The sequence below is a fragment of the Oncorhynchus keta genome, chromosome 17 (genome assembly GCF_023373465.1).
Source record: "Oncorhynchus keta strain PuntledgeMale-10-30-2019 chromosome 17, Oket_V2, whole genome shotgun sequence".
Lineage (NCBI taxonomy): Eukaryota > Metazoa > Chordata > Actinopteri > Salmoniformes > Salmonidae > Oncorhynchus > Oncorhynchus keta.
The window spans coordinates 25,159,226-25,180,168 of record NC_068437.1 but is presented as its reverse complement, the minus strand read 5'-3'; the positions used below and the strand labels follow the sequence as shown (position 1 = coordinate 25,180,168).

The window sequence follows — 20,943 nt, the reverse complement described above, 5'->3', positions numbered from 1 at the left end:
GCACAAAGTCTGGGATTTTGATTTTGATATAGTCAGGTGTATGATTAAACATTATGCCAAACTGGTGCTAATGATCATCAATTCAATATCTAGGTTGAAACACAATCATTAACTGAAACAGCTGTACCTGTCCTCCAGGACACCTACACCACCAGATGTCACAGGAAGGCTAAAAAGATCATCAAGGACAACAACCACCTGAGCCACTGCCTGTTCACCCTGCTATCATCCAGAAGACAAGGTCAGTACAGGTGCATCAAAGCTGGGACCGAGAGACTGAAAAACAGCTTCTATCTCAAGGCCATCAGACTGTTAAACAGCCATCACTAACATTGAGTGGCTGCTGCCAACATACTGACTCAAATCTCTAGCCACTTTAATAATTAAAAATGGGATGTAGTAAATGTATTACTAGCCACTTTATATCATGCTTACATACCCTACATTACTCATCTCATATTTATATACTGTACCCTATACCATCTACTACATCTTGCCTATTGCTCATCCATATATATATATATATATATATGTACATAATCTTATTAATTCCTTACACTTGTGTGTATAAGGTAGTTGTTGTGAAATTGTTATATTACTTGTTAGATATTACTGCATTAGCATTTCGCTACACTCGTGTAACAAAATAGTATAGCTCCCGTCTCTCTCCTCGTCCCTATCTGGGCTCGAAACAAGGACCCTCCGGACACATCGACAACAGCCACCCTCGAAGAATGTTACCCATCGCTCCACAAAAGCCGCGGCCCTCACAGAGCAAGGGGAACAACTACGTCAAGGTCTCAAAGCGAGTGACGTATCCGATTGAAACGCCGTTAGCGCACATTCTGCTAACTAGCTAGCCATTTCACATATGCTAACCATGTGTGTGGGACAAATAAAATTGGATTTGATTTGGGGGTGGGAACAGTAAGTGTTTGTTGTCATTCAACTGAGAGACGACTAGCAAAGATAGCCCACAGCCTGTCGTTTCCAATGGGAACAAATGAGTCATAGTGAGCAGAACAAGCAAAGGAGGGGGCAGAGCCAAGCACGAGCTCATGAGATCCTATTAGCCCGTTCCAGCAAATGTCTGCATATTTCCTTCAGGGAACGCCTACTTTGAAGTGCGCGTGTGCAAAAGCGCAATTCCCCTTTGCACTCCTAAACAACTTTGGCAAAGGTTAAAGTTTACGAAACGTAATCCACTCTGTTCATAACATATTCTAGTTTTGGGAACAGAAAACTATATTGAGATCAAATGCTTCATCGATGAGAAAATGTGCAGAATGTCGTCCAAAATCCATCTCTTCCAACTTCTCCCACTGGGCTACTACTTTTTGGCAGTGAGTGGAAACGCCAAGCGGATGGTTCACATTTATACATCCGGTGAAATATCTGTCTCATTGTTCTATCTGTGCGACTAGTTTACATGCATATTTTTTTATTTGATAAATACTGCACCAAACATCTTAGCTAAATGTAAAATTGCACTACTCGGCAAAAACGTCAACATTGATTTATTTTAGATGAATTCTGAATTATTTTTCAAGCGAAGGTCTTTGGTGTGTTTAAGAGTCCAGGCGGTCTCTTCGCCTAGCTGAGTTATGCTAGGAGCAAACCGAATCTATTTTTATTTTATTTATTTCACCTTTATTTAACCAGGTAGGCTAGTTGAGAACAAGTTCTCATTTGCAACTGCGACTTGGCCAAGATAAAGCGTAGCAATTCGACACATACAACAACACACATGGGATAAAGAAAACATACAGTCAATAATACAGTAGAACAAAAGAAAACAAAAAGTATATATACAGTGAGTGCAAATGAGGTAAATTAAGGAAATAAATGGGCCATGGTGGCGAAGTAATTACAATATAGCAATTAAACACTGGAATGGCAGATCGGCAGAAGATGAATGTGCAGGTAGAGATACTGGGGTGCAAAGGAGCAAAATAAATAAATACCAGTATGGGGATGAGGTAGGCTGATGGTATGTCGGGACAGAATGTTGTGTCTAGATGGAGGAAAGCTCTATTATCACGTCGGGGACAACAGTTGTTGACAACCATAGCGTTTTAGCTTTATTTTGTATTTATTTAACTAGACAAGTCAGTGAAGAACAAAGTTTTATTTACAATTACGGCCTCCCTCGGCAAAACCCTCCCCTAACCCGGACGACGCTGGGTCAATTGTGCGCCCTATGGGACTCCCGATCGGTTGTGATTACAGTCGGGGATCGAGTCAGGGTCTGTGGTGACTCTGAGTTTCAGTGCCTTAGACCGCTGCGTCACTCGAAAGCCCCAGTCCCGACAAACCATCACTGTCACCACCGGTAACAAAATACACAAAATAAGGGTAGGCCAATCATTTAGTAAAAATTCAGCAATAGCCTAAAAAGCTAGCGTACAATAATCAACACGGCATGTTCCCCATCATTTATTTTCAGCTCCATCCTGCCACCTTATCAGCTGTTGTCATACACACCCGGGTCTGAGAAGTAGGCCTTATTTCACATATTCATATTTTTATTAATTCGAGCTAAAAAAACAAAGCCTGATTTAACATCAAACAATTTGCACAAATATTTGCACGTGCATAAAGTTGGTCTGGTGCTGTAGAACATTGTTGGTCACGTGACATTTTATTAGGAAGTTACATTTAGCGCTTTTTGATTTTTAAGTTTTATATTAGTGGATGCTTGCTTGTATGAACACCCCGAGCGAACTGTTTGTGGTTATATGATGAATACAACCAACAAAATAAAAATAAAATGTCGCGCATTGATTTATGATGAACCTTTGCTGATTATGACGCATACTGCCGTATCCACGACAACGGATGTAAAAAAGAAACAAACATGGCATAAAAATATTCTGCAAAAGGTTTCTTTTTTTTAAACCTAAAAATGAATTATAATTATCCAATGACAAACACACGCTCCAAACCAGGACTTGGATTAGTTGACGGTGGAGAATCGTAAGTTATACATTGTGCATGCATGCATTGCTGTAAAACTGATGGAAGAAAAAAAATAATTTCGAAGAGATCAATTCTGCGCATTCGAGTCAATGTGGATTGTGCATGTCTATTATTAGAAAAATGCTGCTGATGATGATTGTGTTACCCAGGTAGATCATTTGAAAGCACCTTTATCCTCATAGTGATAAAGGACTGGCAAGTGTCTCTCAGAGAGGAATGGATGACACGGGAGAGTCGATGATGATGACTCCTGAGGAAAAACTTACCCAGTATGGTAGCAGGGCCCAAGCCTTTGCAGACACTCAACAGGTAGACCTATAGAGGTTTTAAGTTGCTTTCCATTCTGACACCTGTATGCAATGGGGTGAGGTGAAAAGTACTATAACCAGAGGTACCTGCAAAGTTTGTGAAGGTTGTCTTAACCTTCTGTAGATGTCATAGTCACCCTGTCATGTTCAGGAATTGTATCATTATCTTATCAAAGGTATAATGCATGTACAGTACCACTCAGCATAAAGGCTTTTTTAATACAGCATCATGTTGGTCATGTATGTCAACAATAATTAAATGTTTGTCCGGACAGTTTGATGCTTGTATCCAGGACCTTGTCCGCTGTGTGGCTCTTACAAGACTGGTATATGGAGATGGGCAATTGAAACTAGCCCAAGCCCATGTCAGACTGGCTAAAGCATACCTACAGTTTAAAGGTGAATTATGTTGTGATTAGCCTTTAGAATGAGGTACCATTTATAAAGAGTTCGTAACGGTTAAAATTGTATATATTTATACCTTACCAAATCTTGGAATTACCTATGTGTTGTCCCTGATTCCCACAGGCTGGGCAGTGCAGGCCCAGGAGCACTCAGCCAGAGCCAGTGACCTGCTCCCCTTCTGCACCCCCAACTCCACCAGCCCGGAGGACAGGGTCCACATTCTCTCCTGTCTCCTCAACATATACCTAACACAGGGAGGCGCCACTCTGCTGCTGGCAAAATATCCTTTACCCACATTGTTTCTGTGATAAATTATATTTCATCGGTGAATACAACAAGTGTAGACTTTACCATTAAATGACTACTTACGAGCCCATTCTCAACAATGCAGAGTTAAAAAGTATGAAAAATATTTGCTAAATAATAAAGGAAATAGTAACACAATAAAACACAATAAAATAACAATAACGAGGGTATAGACAAGGAGTACCGGTACCTAATCAATGTGCAGGGGTATGGGATTGAGGTAATACAGTATGTACAGTTGAAGTCGGAAGTTTACATACAGTTAGGTTGGAGCCATTAAAACTCGTTTTTCAACCACTCCACAAATGTCTTGTTAACAAACAATAGTTTTGGCAAGTCAGTTAGGACATTACTTTGTGCATGACACAAGTCATTTTTCCAACAATTGTTTACAGACAGATTATTTCACTTATAATTCACTGTATCACAATTCCAATGGGTCATAAGTTTACATACACTAAGTTGACCGTGCCTCTAAACAGCGTGGAAATTTCCATAAAATTATGTCATGACTTTAGAAGCTTCTGATAGGCTAATTGACATCTTTGAGTCAATTGGAGGTGTACCTGTGGATGTATTTCAAGGCCTACCTTCAAACTCAGTGCCTCTTTGCTTGACATCATGGGGGAAAAAAATAAATCAGCCAAGACCTCAGAAAATAAATTGTAGGCCTCCACATATCTGGTTCATCCTTGGGAGAAATTTCCAAAGGCCTGAAGGTACCACGTTCATCTGTACAAACAATATAACGCAAGTATGAACACCATGGGACCACGTAGCCGTCATACCGCACAGGAAGGAGACACGTTCTGTCTCCTGAAGATGAACGTACTTTGGTGCGAAAAGTCCAAATCAGTCCCAGAACAACAGCAAAGGACCTTGTTAAGATGCTGGTGGAAACAGGTACAGAAGTATCTATATTCACAGTGAAACAAGTCCTATATCGACAACCTGAAAGGCCGCTAAGCAAGGAAGATGCCTCTGCTCCAAAACCACCATAAAAAAGCCAGACTACGGTTTGCAACTGCACATGGGGATTATACTAAAGATTATATTAAAGATGATACTTTTTGGAGAAATGTCCTCGTCTGATCAAACCGTTCTATTTTTGTTTGCCATAATGATCATCGTTATGTTTGGAAGAAAAAGGGGGAGGCTTGCAAGCCGAAGAACACCACCCCAACCGTGAAGCACGGGGGTATCAGCATCATGTTGTGGGGGTGCTTGGCTGCAGGAGGGACTGGTGCACTTCAGAAAATATATGGCATCATGAGGCAGGACAATTATGTGGATATATTGAAGCAACATCTCAAGACATCAGTCAGGAAGTTAAAGCTTGTTTGCAAATGGGTCTTCCAAATGGACAATCACCCCAAGCATACTTCCAAAGTTGTGGCAACAACGTCAAGGTATTGGAGGGGCCATCACAAACGCCTGACCTCAATCCTATAGAACATTTGTGCGCAGAACTGAAAAAGCGTGTGCGAGCAAGGAGGACTACAAACCTGACTCAGTTACACCAGCTCTGTCAGGAGGAATGGGCCAAAATTCACCTAACTTATTGTGGGAAGCTTGTGGAAGGCTACCCAAAACGTTTGACCCAAGTTAAACAATTTAAAGGCAATGCTACCAAATACTAATTGAGTGTATGGTATGTAAACTTCTGACCCACTGGGAATGTGATGAAAGAAATAAAAGCTGAAATTAATGATTCTCTGTGCTATTATTCTGACATTTCACATTATTAAAATAAAGTGGTGATCCTAACTGGCCTTAGACAGGGAATTTTACTAGGATTAAATGTCAGGAATTGTGTAACTGAGTTTAAATGGTTTTGGCTAAGGTGTATGTAAACTTCCGACTTCAACTGTACATGTGGGTGAGGGTAAAAGTGACTAGGCAATCAGGATATATAATAAACAAAGTAGCAGCAGCGTGTATGTGTTTTGTGTATGAGTGTCAGTGTAGTGTGTGTGTGGGTAGAGCCAGTGCAAGACAGACAGTGCAGAAAACTTAAGATACAATAAAGGGCGTCAATGTAAATTGTCCGGGTAGACATTTGATTAATTGTTCAGTCAGCTATCTTATGGCTTGGGGGTAGAAGTCGTTCAGAAGCCTTTTGGTCCCAGACTTGGCACACTGGTACTGCTTGCCGTTCGTTACCGGAGAGAGCAGCCCATGACTTGGGTGGCTGGAGTCTTTGACCATTTTTAGGACCTTCCAATGACACTGGCTGGTCCTGGATGGTAGGGAGTTCAGCCCCAGTGATGTACTGGGCCATACGCACCAACCTCTGTTGCGTCTTGTGGTTGGATGCCGAGTAGTTGCCATACCAAGCTGTAATGCAGTCAGTCAAGATGTTCTCAATGGTGCAGCTGTAGAACGTTTTGAACATCTGCCAAATCTTTTCAGCCTACTCAGAGGGCAGAGGTGTTGTCGTGCCCTCTTCACGACTGTGTCGGTGTGTTTGGACCATGATAGGTCTTTAGTGATGTGGACACCAAAGAATTTGAAGCTCTCGACCCGCTCCACTACAGCCTTGTCGATGTGAATGGGTGCTTGTTTGGCCCTCCATTTCCAGTAGTCCATGATAAGCAAATTTGGGATTTTTGACCCAAAATATAAATGTTTTGTTCCCCGAGCCACTTAGTTATATATAATATAATAATATATGCCATTTAGCAGACGCTTTTATCCAAAGCGACTTACAGTCATGTGTGCATACATTCTACGTATGGGTGGTCCCGGGAATTGAACCCACTACCCTGGCGTTACAAGCGCCATGCTCTACCAACTGAGCTACACTTTTGTCTTATGGCAAGGTGCTCCATCATGCTGGAAAAGGCATTGTTCGTCACCAAACTGTTCCTGGATGGTTGGGAGAAGTTGCTCTCGGAGGATGTGTTGGTACCATTCTTTATTCATGGCTGTGTTCTTAGGCAAAATTGTAAGTGAGCCCACTCTCTCGGCTGAGGAGCAACCCCACACATGAATGGTCTCAGAATGCTTTACTGTTGGCATGACACAGGACTGATGGTAGCGCTCACCTTGTCTTCTCTGAACAAGCTTTTTTCCGGATGCCTCAAACAATCGGAAAGGGGATTCATCAGAGAAAATGACTTTTCCCCAGTCCTCAGCAGTCCAATCTCTACCTTTTGCAGAATATCAGTCTGTCCCTGATGTTTTTCCTGGAGAGAATGGGCTTCTTTGCTTCCCTTCTTGACACCAGGCCATCCTCCAAAAGTCTTCACCTCACTTTGCGTGAAGATGCACTCACACCTGCCTGCTGCCATTCTTGAGCAAGCTCTGTACTGATGGTGCCCCGATCCCACAGCTGAATCAACTTTAGGAGACGGTCCTGGCGCTTGCTGGGCTTTCTTGGGAGCCCTGAAGCCTTCTTCACAACAATTGAACCGCTCCCCTCTCTCTCTTCAGTTCATTTGCATGGTAAAGAGGGACTTTGCAATTAATTGCAATTCATCTGATCATTCTTCATAACATTCTGGAGTATATGCAAATTGCCATCATACAAACTGAAGCAGCAGACATTGTGAAAATTAATATTTGTGTCATTCTCAAAACTTTTGGCCATGACTGTAGGTATTACATTTTTTATTAAAGACACATGCCAGCTGGTCAGTTCATGCTCTGAGCACGCATCCTGGTAATCTGTCTGGATAAAGCTCTGGCTCAAGGAAATGGGCCTGAGCGTTAGGAGAATCATTAAGAGAATGATTCGATATTTGTAATGGAAGCCCCAAAAACATTAGGAGAATGATTGTCTACATGTGAATTCAAACAATTGCATGGTTAAATGTCCAAGGGTAAATTAATGTAGTACTGCTTTAATGTTGATTATGCAATACTCTTTAACCATCCCAACTCTCGAGGAAGCAGAGTATAATCATCGAAAAGCAGAGAGGATTGTGGTCGAACTTCATCAGCTAGGAGGCATGAGCAAGGAGGAGAAAATGGAGACTGAGTTTCAGATATCCACGTCTCTGTCCAGGTATTATAGAGAGAACTAAACTGATCTGCAGAAATATTTTGCGTCAAATCACTTTCAAAATAAACTTATTTGGAGCATTGTGTCTATCTGACCAATGTGGCCTTTACTACAATGTCCGCTGTGACAGCAGAGAGCGCTTTGATATTCACTGGATTCCTCTTTAGGTATCATACGCTATGCTACTCTATTTATTTCCACAGACTCCTCCTTCAGTATCATATTCAGGTTTAAGTCTGAATGCCTTCGCACTTCTCCAACAAAAACAAGTTAATGTTCATGTGAAGTGTCATTGTAGATTCAGATAAGACTGTTGTATCAAATACACCTCTATATGTTCAGATGTCAACATACAACCTGTTACCTTGAAGGCACAATAACAGACTGTTATTAATACTGTTTATCTGAGTATATCCACTGAGAAAGACATTAGCTTTTGGCCACAAGATGGAGACAATGTCTAACATGTCCACTGAGCAAATCCATCTATTGAGATACATTTTAATGGTTCATTTCACTCAAACAATGTGGTCTTTTCTGCTCTAGTTTAGACTAGTAGTGACATGGAAAGTCTCTGAATTATCTTAACCTGGTCCTCACAGTAGAAGTGCCTAAAGTACCCTCAAAGTTGTTGTTTTTCCCATGTAAACATCAAGCTGTTCTCCCAGGCCTGTTGTCAAGCCCATGGGGTGTGAGCATGCGCAGCTGCAGACCAGTGACTGGGGTGACTGTGACTGGGGTTATTGCGCTTCCCACTTGTTCAGTGTCTGCTGGAGCAGTGGAGCAGGGGCAGGGAGGATAACACATCCCCAGCGCTGCATTCATATTTCATGATTGTCTTCACTGCTCTGCCTGTAATAGCTAATTATTGTGTACTGAGGAGGCTTTTTGCACTAAACGGCATTGATCATTTTGTTCAGTTGTAGGGTAACACTGTTTTTGCTAAAGTATATTGATGCCTTCCCACCCTTCCACACTGAAGTTGTATTAACTTCACTGTTATGGATTTGTCAAAACATAATTTGAGTAATTCATGAATACACAATATTTGCTGTACAAGTCAATATTGATTACAAGACATGGCTGAAGCAAATGTGGTACCAATATACCCAGATACTCAGTGTGGAATATTAGTAGCATTAGAGTTGTTTCAACTTGAAGGGAGCTGAGGTAAAAAAAAGTATTTGAGAGTGAGGTCATCCTTTTAAGTTTTTATGACTGACTGTTTGTTTACTCAATTTGTGAAATTGGAAAAATGTGCGGACGCTCGCTGGTGTGTAAGCTTGCTAAAGCTCTTTTGTTGGAGGATGACTGAACTTGGCTGGCTTCTGTAAGCACCATAGTCAACAGGACTGTAATGTTGTGACCAGTGTGAATGTCCCCACAAAAGCCTGGAACAATAAAACACGCTTTCACACAGTTTCAGGTCTAGTTTGAGATTTTCCATTTAACTCATTGTAGAGGTACAGTATATGCAAGGTGCCAGTGTAATGAGCACAATATGAAATACTGATCACAGTATTATAGTTTACTTTGCCACCTGTACTAAGTTATTGTTTAAAGGTGTTGAAAACAATTCTAATAGATGCAACAGTTGGACAATGAATGAAGATACTCATATAAATTAACATAAAGGGGTGGAACAGGGCTGCAACCACCAAAGACCTGCTCTGTCTACCCTACCTGCTCTGTCAACCCTACCTGCTCTACCTGCTCTGTCAACCCTACCTGCTCTACCTGCTCTGTCTACCCTACCTGCTCTGTCTACCCTACCTGCTCTACCTGCTCTGTCTACCCTACCTGCTCTGTCTACCCTACCTGCTCTACCTGCTCTGTCTACCCTACCTGCTCTGTCAACCCTACCTGCTCTACCTGCTCTGTCCACCCTACCTGTTCTGTCTACCCTACCTGCTCTACCTGCTCTGTCTACCCTACCTGCTCTGTCTACCCTACCTGCTCTGTCAACCCTACCTACCCTACCTGCTCTGTCTACCCTACCTGCTCTGTCAACCCTACCTGCTCTACCTGCTCTGTCTACCCTACCTGCTCTGTCTACCCTACCTGCTCTACCTGCTCTGTCTACCCTACCTGCTCTACCTGCTCTGTCTACCCTACCTGCTCTGTCTACCCTACCTGCTCTGTCAACCCTACCTGCATTCTCCTGCTCTGTCTACCCTACCTGCTCTGTCTACCCTACCTGCTCTACCTGCTCTGTCTACCCTACCTGCTCTGTCTACCCTACCTGCTCTGTCTACCCTACCTGCTCTACCTGCTCTGTCTACCCTACCTGCTCTGTCTACCCTACCTGCTCTACCTGCTCTGTCTACCCTACCTGCTCTGTCTACCCTACCTGCTCTACCTGCTCTGTCTACCCTACCTGCTCTGTCTACCCTACCTGCTCTACCTGCTCTGTCTACCCTACCTGCTCTGTCTACCCTACCTGCTCTACCTGCTCTGTCTACCCTACCTGCTCTGTCTACCCTACCTGCTCTACCTGCTCTGTCTACCCTCCCTGCTCTGTCTACCCTACCTGCTCTACCTGCTCTGTCTACCCTACCTGCTCTGTCTACCCTACCTGCTCTGTCTACCCTCCCTGCTCTGTCGACCCTACCTGCTCTGTCTACCCTACCTGCTCTGTCTACCCTACCTGCTCTACCTGCTCTGTCTACCCTACCTGCTCTACCTGCTCTGTCTACCCCACCTGCTCTGTCTACCCTACCTGCTCTGTCGACCCTCCCTGCTCTGTCGACCCTCCCTGCTCTGTCTACCCTACCTGCTCTACCTGCTCTGTCTACCCTACCTGCTCTGTCTACCCTACCTGCTCTGTCTACCCTACCTGCATTCTCCTTGCATTCTCCTGCTCTGTCTACCCTACCTGCTCTGTCTACCCTACCTGCATTCTCCTGCACTGTCTAGACTGCCTCATTATTTACTGTTGTTGTCACGCTCTCTTGCAAAATTCAACAAGTGTGTTAATAGCAGGATACCTTCAGATTACAAATCAACACGTTTGGCTCTAGATTACACCTATCTAAACATACTTTACATTGTTTACGAGATCAGACATATCACTTTAATCAGTGTTAATTTTCAAAAGTTGCTTTCGTATCAGCACATCTAATTTGTATTAAATTATAACTTTTTTAAATTACACAAATTAACAACCATCAAGTGTCGACAGGGTGTGTTAAATCCCTGACGAAGCTAGCATTCTAATAGATTCAATGGTAAAACAGGGTGTGTTAAATCCCTGATGAAGCTAGCATTCTAATAGATTCAATGGTAAAACAGGGTGTTTTAAATCCCTGACGAAGCTAGCGTTCTAATAGATTCAATGGTAAAACAGGGTGTGTTAAATCCCTGATGAAGCTAGCGTTCTAATAGATTCAACAGTACGACTGGGTGTGTTTAAATCCCCGATGAAGCTAGCGTTCTAATAGATTCAACAGTACGACTGGGTGTGTTTAAATCCCCGATGAAGCTAGCGTTCTAATAGATTCAACAGTACGACTGGGTGTGTTTAAATCCCCGATGAAGCTAGCGTTCTAATTAGATTCAACAGTACGACTGGGTGTGTTTAAATCCCTGATGAAGCTAGCGTTCTAATAGATTCAACAGTACGACTGGGTGTGTTTAAATCCCCGATGAAGCTAGCGTTCTAATAGATTCAACAGTACGACTGGGTGTGTTTAAATCCCCGATGAAGCTAGCGTTCTAATAGATTCAACAGTACGACTGGGTGTGTTTAAATCCCCGATGAAGCTAGCGTTCTAATTAGATTCAACAGTACGACTGGGTGTGTTTAAATCCCCGATGAAGCTAGCGTTCTAATAGATTCAACAGTACGACTGGGTGTGTTTAAATCCCTGATGAAGCTAGCGTTCTAATTAGATTCAACAGTACGACTGGGTGTGTTTAAATCCCCGATGAAGCTAGTGTTCTAATAGATTCAACAGTACGACTGGGTGTGTTTAAATCCCCGATGAAGCTAGTGTTCTAATAGATTCAACAGTACGACTGGGTGTGTTTAAATCCCTCATGAAGCTAGCGTTCTAATTAGATTCAACAGTACGACTGGGTGTGTTTAAATCCCCGATGAAGCTAGCGTTCTAATAGATTCAACAGTACGACTGGGTGTGTTTAAATCCCCGATGAAGCTAGCGTTCTAATAGATTCAACAGTACGACTGGGTGTGTTTAAATCCCCGATGAAGCTAGCGTTCTAATTAGATTCAACAGTACGACTGGGTGTGTTTAAATCCCCGATGAAGCTAGCGTTCTAATAGATTCAACAGTACGACTGGGTGTGTTTAAATCCCCGATGAAGCTAGCGTTCTAATTAGATTCAACAGTACGACTGGGTGTGTTTAAATCCCCGATGAAGCTAGCCTTCTAATAGATTCAACAGTACGACTGGGTGTGTTTAAATCCCCGATGAAGCTAGCGTTCTAATTAGATTCAACAGTACGACTGGGTGTGTTTAAATCCCCGATGAAGCTAGCGTTCTAATAGATTCAACAGTACGACTGGGTGTGTTTAAATCCCCGATGAAGCTAGCGTTCTAATAGATTCAACAGTACGACTGGGTGTGTTTAAATCCCCGATGAAGCTAGCGTTCTAATAGATTCAACAGTACGACTGGGTGTGTTTAAATCCCTGATGAAGCTAGCGTTCTAATAGATTCAACAGTACGACTGGGTGTGTTTAAATCCCCGATGAAGCTAGCGTTCTAATAGATTCAATGGTAAAACAATGTACTTTATTCCATTGAGCTCATTTCAGCCATTACCAGGGTGTGTTTGACAAGTCATTACGAACATTTCCTTGGTCGTAACGTTAACGGACAAAACATCTGGCACAAGTAAGAGTATGAAAGAGTCGCAGGAGTAAAATGAAAGCAATCAATCCAGCGATATTTAAGTGACAAGTAGATTTTACATAGATGGTTGAAAAGACAAGTCCTGAGGTGGGCTTTGCATGCAAGTTGCTGTTGACATTAGAGGTTCTCTGTTGAGCCGGCTGTTATGGCTCTCATCCCCCACTGACTTGCATTCCTATGGCAACATGTCATATTCTGGTCTCAAATCTAGGTGTTGTCACAGTGGATTTACTTGATGCTGCCTGAGGCACAGGAAAGGAAATGATAATGAAGGATTGTGTTTTGTTCCAACAGGGCACCCACAGCCCAACAAAACAACACAGTTTAACATTCATTTTGCTGTATATTTCCACCTCCAATAGTTCCTTTCCTGGCTTTGTGAACACTGTATAATGTTCCCTGTATAAGGAGCAAACCTTCGAGGGCCCCTACGTGCGTCAGTATTGGTCTGGTAAGCATTACCATTACCAGCATTAAACAGAGGGCCATGTGGGCTGCTTGGCAGTTCATGTGAAAATCACTAATTACATTATTGCTCTGCTCTGTGGACAGTGAATTAGATGTCAGCTGCAGATGACACACTGCCTCCTGTGCCAGGAACAGGAAGCTTGGGAGGGTGGCATCAGCTGGTGAATGAGGGGATGCAGTGGCATTGTCCACAGGTCTGTCTGTGGACAAGAAGGCAGTACGCTGGCCTGGGCAATGGGCACACAGAGTTTCTGCTAATGCAGCCAGCCATCCCAGCTGCCTTAAAAGGCTGTGCTGTTCTCTGGAATTTCTGATGCCTGAGGGGGGAAGCCGTCCCATTCCCATGCAGGCCAGCTCCCATCAAGGCTTGCTTTGATAATCAGGGATTGATGGGAAATCTCAGAGATATTAATTTAGTGCTACCCTCCACAACCAAAATTTCACTGCACTAACTATACACACGAATGTTTTGATTTGTAGTCATTTATACTATACTATTATTTATGGGGTAAATAATAGAAAATGACTGTCAGCATAAAATCACCTGCTTTACCGTTACTGTCCATGTAGAGGGATTCATTAATGATGGGGTGTTTTCCTGCTGCAGTAGTAGTCCTGTACTGTGGTATTGATGCAAACAGTATTTCCTCTGAGGAAGGCCACCTACGAACAGCAGAGCTGAATTGAATTTAGACTCCATTAGTGTCTGAATCAAATCAAAGTTTATTTGTCACGTGTGCCGACATGCTTACTTACAGGGCCTAACCAACAGTGCAATTCTTAAGTAGAAAATGGTTTTTAGGTATTAGAATCCTGTGGGGTGTTGAGGCTATTAGCAGGCTAGATGGATTGATGTCTGACTAGTGTCCTTGCTGAGGATGATGCAAGTCTGCTGTGCTGCAGCCCCCTGCTAGCATCCCATCACCCACCCCCCTATGTGGTGTCTGAGGGTGTTAGACCACAGACTGAAGGCCTATTGTACAGAGATCCAGAGCTGGTGTTGTCCTCGGAGTGGCACATTATTAACTGCCTACGTGCTGCCTCATATCAACAGCAAATATACATGTTTTTACAACAGTGTCTTACAACAGGGGTGATTTGACCATTTTAGTGCAGTTTTTGTTTTCGTCTCATCAGATATCTGTTCACAACCTATTTAAGGAACTGTCTGCATTCTTTACTGGTGCAGAGGATCTCCACTGTGTTGTGACTACCAGGACAAACCTAATTTAGACATCCTGGTGTGGAGCTCTTGTGTGGTTGCTCAGCGAGGTGCTGGACTTGTTAGGCAGTGTCAGTAAGTCTTTATTTATAATGTGGCTCTGAGAGCAACACACTCCTCAGTCTTCCCAGAGGAGAGACCATTAGAGACCATCTGAAAGGACACAGCCAGAGACGGAGTAAACAGTTCTTTGTGTAGGAATCTCCTATTATAGTCTGCACTCACTGCACCTGACATCAGAGGCAGCAGTCCGCTAGACCCAGCCAGGCCTAGTTCGACGTTCCTCCTCAGGCCCCACTCTTGGCACAGTTCTGACCAACACTCTGGGCCAAGATTTCAACACTGCAACATGCCTACAGAAAGAGCACGACCACTAATGCTTTTCTTTACTCTCCCTCCCTCCCTCGTTCTCTCTCCTTCTCTCTGCCCTATCCATCTCTCCTGCAGGGTGTACCAGCGGCAAGGCAGGTCAGAGGAGGCCCTGGGTCAGTGTGAGAGTAGTTTGCAGCTGCTGGAGGGCTGGGAAAGGCCAGGTCAGGCCTGCTCCGTCTATAAGGACATGGCTGCCATCGAACAGGCCCAGGGCCGCCTCGACAGAGCTTTAGAGCACCTCTCTAAGGTAAGGGACATATGAGACCTGAATACAGGCACAAAACAGCAACACATAACAGTAAAGGTAATACAACTTCAGTGTGGAAGGGTGGGAAGGCATCAATATACTTTAGAAAAAACAGTGTTACTATATTAACATTACACACGACTATATGAATGACTTAACATTACACACATACTGACTATGTTACTCAGACTATATGACTTTCTTAAGATGAGCTGAGGGCTGTTAGAATGCTTCTGAGACCTGTTGTTTGGTAATGTTCTCCTCAGTCCTTAGTGTGATATGTGATCTGTCATATTTCGTTTGGGTTTCTGCTAGGCTCATGCCATAGCTCTGAGTCAGAGCCCTGGGGGTCTGGATGGGGCTCACATCGCTCACAGCCTGGCCTTGGCCTACTCTACTGTAGCAGAGCCCCACCACAATGGTGAGTCTATTCATACAACACAGGACTGCTGCAGTGCACTATGGGGGAACTCTGCTATATAGGGGGTTGTTGTTGGGGACATGAATCCTTTTCTGCATGTCTTATGTCAAGCTCTTTGAGTTCATAAATTTGAAGGCAGGCTGATTATAGTTGTGCAGAAATAGCATGTTGTGTGAGTTCACCCCCATATCAATGTTCACCCCCATCTGACCTGTATGTATGGAACTTCACGGTATAGTTACATTACATGAACAACAATATATGAGCAACCACTGCCAGGAATGATGAGCTGTGGAGGAATGGACAAACTATGTAAAAAGCAATGCAGGCAGCACCAATAAGCAAATAAATAACATACTGTAATATGTTGAAGATCATAAGTGATTACGTGATCTTCCATCTGCGACTAGACTCAGCAGCACACTACTATGAGGAGAGTCTGAGTACATACAGGAGCTCCCTCGGCCCACAGGCTACTGTCACTCTAAACCTTCAGGATGACTACTGTCGCTTCCTCCTCCTCACTGGGCAGCAAGAGGTCAGTCCTGCATACACACACATACTCACACACACTCCAATAGACCACCAACACCAGTGGTCTAATCGCACTAATAGCATGCCTTCCAGGTGTTTACAGCATCACAGACATCTCTGTTCTGTCGCTCTGAGAGGTTTGACATTCTCAAGGGGACTTCCCTCTCTCACATGGCATTGTGGGAATCCACCTTGCAGTCAGTCATGTCATGTTTACAGGGATAGTTTAATCTGCTACTCAGGATCAGGCTAGCTGAGGGTAACAGAGGGTGACAGGTGTTTTTGAGACAGGAGAGTCTGTGAAATGAATAGCCACCATAGTGAGCTTCAATTGCCTGAAGCTCCGTAAGACTGGCCATACGGAATCAGTGGAGGGGAAGACACAAATAAAAGGCACTAAGCAGTTACTAAGTAGTCATTAACCTATGTTGTTGTGTATGTACTATGTCAGAGGTGTGTAGAGATCCAGAGGGAGTCCCTGGCCTTGAAGAGAGAGACGTTTGGTGACCTGAGTCCTGAGGTGGCTGACACTCTGCAGCTGATTGGAGGGGTGCAGATGACCCAGGGCCAGGTGAAGCATGCCCATAGGACCATGAGCAAGGTAAACACTGGCATTATACCCACCATTCCCTTTTGTTGCCCAACACTGATTTTAAAGACTCAATGCAGTCACAAATGTGTATATTTGTATATTTTTCCACATCATGAGGTTGGCATAATACTGTGACATTTTGAAAATTATGAATATGCTTTTTTAGTGTAAGAGTTGTTTGAAATTTCTGCCTGTTTTGGTGGGGTGGAGTTTTGGCCTGCCTGGTAACATCACCTGGTTGTAAATGAGTTAATAGACCAATAAGAAAGAGAGTTCCAAACCTCTGCCAATAACAGCTAGTTTTCAGTTTTTCCCTCCCCACTCAGACCACTCCCAGACAGTCCAAGCAAAATTGTTGCTTGAGAAATTGCTCTTTGTTAAGAAGCTTATTTTTGAAATTTTTTATTGAAAACAATAGTAAGGTACTTAATTGTTAAACAGAAATTATTTGATATTGAGATAAAAACGGCTGCATTGAACATTTTAAGGCAGCTTGAGGATCACTGGGCAATATTATGTTAAATCCAGTCGAATTATATGGCAAAATGTAGATTTCCACCCTGAGTAGACATACTCAAAAGTAATTATTTTTCATGAATTGGCCATAAACAATAGCTAGTAATGCTGCAGGTAGCCTGGCGGTTAGGAGAGCTGGGCCAGTAACCGAAAGGTTGCTGGATCGAATCCCCGAACTGACTAGGTAAAAATCTGTCTTTCTGCCCCTGACCAAGGCAGTTAGCCCACTGTTCCCCGGGAGCCGACGACGTGAATGTCAATTAAGGCAGCCCCCCTCTCTGATTCAGAGAGGTTGGGTTAAATGCAGAAGAAACATTTCAGTTGAAAGCATTCAGATGTACAACTGACCTTTCCTTTCTAGAAAGATCGTAAATCAAATCAAATCAAATCAACGCAAATTTATTTATATAGCCCTTCGTACATCAGCTGATATCTCAAAGTGCTGTACAGAAACCCAGCCTAAAACCCCAAACAGCAAACAATGCAGGTGTAAAAGCACGGTGGCTAGGAAAAACTCCCTAGAAAGGCCAAAACCTAGGAAGAAACCTAGAGAGGAACCGGGCTATGTGGGGTGGCCAGTCCTCTTCTGGCTGTGCCGGGTAGAGATTATAACAGAACATGACCAAGATGTTCAAATGTTCATAAATGACCAGCATGGTCGAATAATAATAAGGCAGAACAGTTGAAACTGGAGCAGCAGCACAGTCAGGTGGACTGGGGACAGCAAGGAGCCATCATGTCAGGTAGTCCTGGGGCACGGTCTTAGGGCTCAGGTCCTCCGAGAGAGAGAAAGAAAGAGAGAATTAGAGAGAGCATATGTGGGGTGGCCAGTCCTCTTCTGGCTGTGCCGGGTGGAGATTATAACAGAACGTGGCCAAGATGTTCAAATGTTCATAAATGACCAGCATGGTTGAATAATAGTAAGGCAGAACAGTTGAAACTGGAGCAGCAGCATGGCCAGGTGGACTGGGGACAGCAAGGAGTCATCATGTCAGGTAGTCCTGGGACATGGTCCTAGGGCCCAGGCCAGTTGAAACTGGAGCAGCAGCATGGCCAGGTGGACTGGGGACAGCAAGGAGTCATCATGTCAGGTAGTCCTGGGGCATGGTCCTAGGGCTCAGGTCCTCCGAGAGAGAGAAAGAAAGAGAGAAGGAGAGAATTAGAGAACGCACACTTAGATTCACACAGGACACCGAATAGGACAGGAGAAGTACTCCAGATATAACAAACTGACCCTAGCCCCCGACACATAAACTACTGCAGCATAAATACTGGAGGCTCAGACAGGAGGGGTCAGGAGACACTGTGGCCCCATCCGAGGACACCCCGGACAGGGCCAAACAGGAAGGATATAACCCCACCCACTTTGCCAAAGCACAGCCCCCACACCACTAGAGGGATATCTTCAACCACCAACTTACCATCCTGAGACAAGGCCGAGTATATCCCACAAAGATCTCCGCCACGGTACAACCCAAGGGGGGCGCCAACCCAGACAGGCTGACCACAACAGTGAATCAACCCACCCAGGTGACGCACCCCCAGGGACTGCATGAGAGAGCCCCAGCAAGCCAGTGACTCAGCCCCCGTAATAGGGTTAGAGGCAGAGAATCCCAGTGGAAAGAGGGGAACCGGCCAGGCAGAGACAGCAAGGCCGGTTCGTTGCTCCAGAGCCTTTCCGTTCACCTTCCCACTCCTGGGCCAGACTACACTCAATCATATGACCCACTGAAGAGATGAGTCTTCAGTAAAGACTTAAAGGTTGAGACCGAGTTTGCGTCTCTGACATGGGTAGGCAGACCGTTCCATAAAAATGGAGCTCTATAGGAGAAAGCCCTGCCTCCAGCTGTTTGCTTAGAAATTCTAGGGACAATTAGGAGGCCTGCGTCTTGTGACCGTAGCGTACGTGTAGGTATGTACGGCAGGACCAAATCAGAGAGGTAGGTAGGAGCAAGCCCATGTAATGCTTTGTAGGTTAGCAGTAAAACCTTGAAATCAGCCCTTGCTTTGACAGGAAGCCAGTGTAGAGAGGCTAGCACTGGAGTAATATGATCAAATTTTTTGGTTCTAGTCAGGATTCTAGCAGCCGTATTTAGCACTAACTGAAGTTTATTTAGTGCTTTATCTGGATAGCCGGAAAATAGAGCATTGCAGTAGTCTAACCTAGAAGTGACAAAAGCATGGATTAATTTTTCTGCATCATTTTTGGACAGAAAGTTTCTGATTTTTGCAATGTTACGTAGATGGAAAAAAGCTGTCCTCGAAATGGTCTTGATATGTTCTTCAAAAGAGAGATCAGTGTCCAGAGTAACGCCGAGGTCCTTCACAGTTTTATTTGAGACGACTGTACAACCATTAAGATTAATTGTCAGATTCAACAGAAGATCTCTTTGTTTCTTGGGACCTAGAACAAGCATCTCTGTTTTGTCCGAGTTTAATAGTAGAAAGTTTGCAGCCATCCACTTCCTTATGTCTGAAACACATGCTTCTAGCGAGGGCAATTTTGGGGCTTCACCATGTTTCATTGAAATGTACAGCTGTGTGTCATCCGCATAGCAGTGAAAGTTTACATTATGTTTTCGAATAACATCCCCAAGAGGTAAAATATATAGTGAAAACAATAGTGGTCCTAAAACAGAACCTTGAGGAACACCGAAATTTACAGTTGATTTGTCAGAGGAAAAACCATTCACAGAGACAAACTGATATCTTTCCGACAGATAAGACCTAAACCAGGCCAGAACATGTCCGTGTAGACCAATTTGGGTTTCCAATCTCTCCAAAAGAATGTGGTGATCGATGGTATCAAAAGCAGCACTAAGGTCTAGGAGAACAAGGACAGATGCAGAGCCTCGGTCCGATGCCATTAAAATGTCAAATCCCTTTTCTGGAGAAGAACTCATTGTTATGCATTGCTGAGTTGTACTCCCATTTTGAGGACACAATCTCAAGTACATAGTACACTATATATATACTTTTTCCCCCTTCCTATTATACAAGTGGGGCAATAGGGCTTGAAATGTCAGATATGCTTTCTAAATAAAGTAACAATAAAATTAGAAACAACTTACTATAAGATTTCACCTTATAACTGTAAAATAAATATGATCATATTTAGTGACAGTACAAATATGGCACCATTTCATATAACTGACAACAGAGCATTTTCTGCCAAGCCTCCTCTGAGCGATGAAGAAACACCATTCTAATTGCTGCAGACTCGTTACAACTTTAGCTTCGTACAAAGTGATTTCGTGTGACCAAGAGAAAGTGGTTGTGTTTCAATTCTATGAAATCATTGAATATTCTTTCCTGTTGAGATCTCTAAATCTGACTGAGAATATCACATCGAGATGAAACTACAACTGTTGGATTTGCTAGAATGTCCCCTTTATTATGCCCTCTCCCGGGCTTGGCTCCATCACTCAGACGGAGAGCAAATCAATTATTTGTCTGGATAAGCCAGAAAATGGCACTCCCTATGCAAATGTGGGGTGTGAAACCTGACACTTCATGGCAGCTCCACTGACAGAGTGGTAGTGGAGAGCAGGCAGATGAGGCTTTCTGGCACTATAAGGCACTAGACCCTACGACATTCACAGGGAGCTTTGTACAACAAAATGTCAGTTGGAACCATTCCAGAACCGCTCAAAGTCCTCCATATAGGGGACTTAACATCTATTAGAAAA

The 20,943-nt window shown here is 43.6% G+C and overlaps 1 protein-coding gene across 4 annotated transcripts in view; it reads left to right on the top strand.

The window, feature by feature from the left end:
- Positions 1 to 138: 138 nt before the first annotated feature.
- Positions 139 to 20,943, top strand: part of ttc23 (tetratricopeptide repeat domain 23) — a 24,845-nt gene continuing 4,040 nt past the window's right edge. The window contains exons 1-9 of one of the 4 annotated variants that reach the window (XM_052465751.1): positions 139 to 241; positions 3,162 to 3,288; positions 3,563 to 3,686; positions 3,816 to 3,972; positions 7,882 to 8,007; positions 15,020 to 15,191; positions 15,507 to 15,612; positions 16,023 to 16,150; positions 16,598 to 16,747. In XM_052465751.1, the coding sequence (XP_052321711.1) occupies positions 3,196 to 3,288; positions 3,563 to 3,686; positions 3,816 to 3,972; positions 7,882 to 8,007; positions 15,020 to 15,191; positions 15,507 to 15,612; positions 16,023 to 16,150; positions 16,598 to 16,747 (1,056 nt within the window). In that variant the 5' untranslated portion in view covers positions 139 to 241; positions 3,162 to 3,195. Of the gene's footprint in view, positions 242 to 1,149; positions 1,344 to 1,422; positions 2,977 to 3,128; positions 3,289 to 3,562; positions 3,687 to 3,815; positions 3,973 to 7,881; positions 8,008 to 15,019; positions 15,192 to 15,506; positions 15,613 to 16,022; positions 16,151 to 16,597; positions 16,748 to 20,943 lie in introns of those variants that run through there. The other 3 variants (XM_035791050.2, XM_035791051.2, XM_035791052.2) reach the window with 3 other exon arrangements.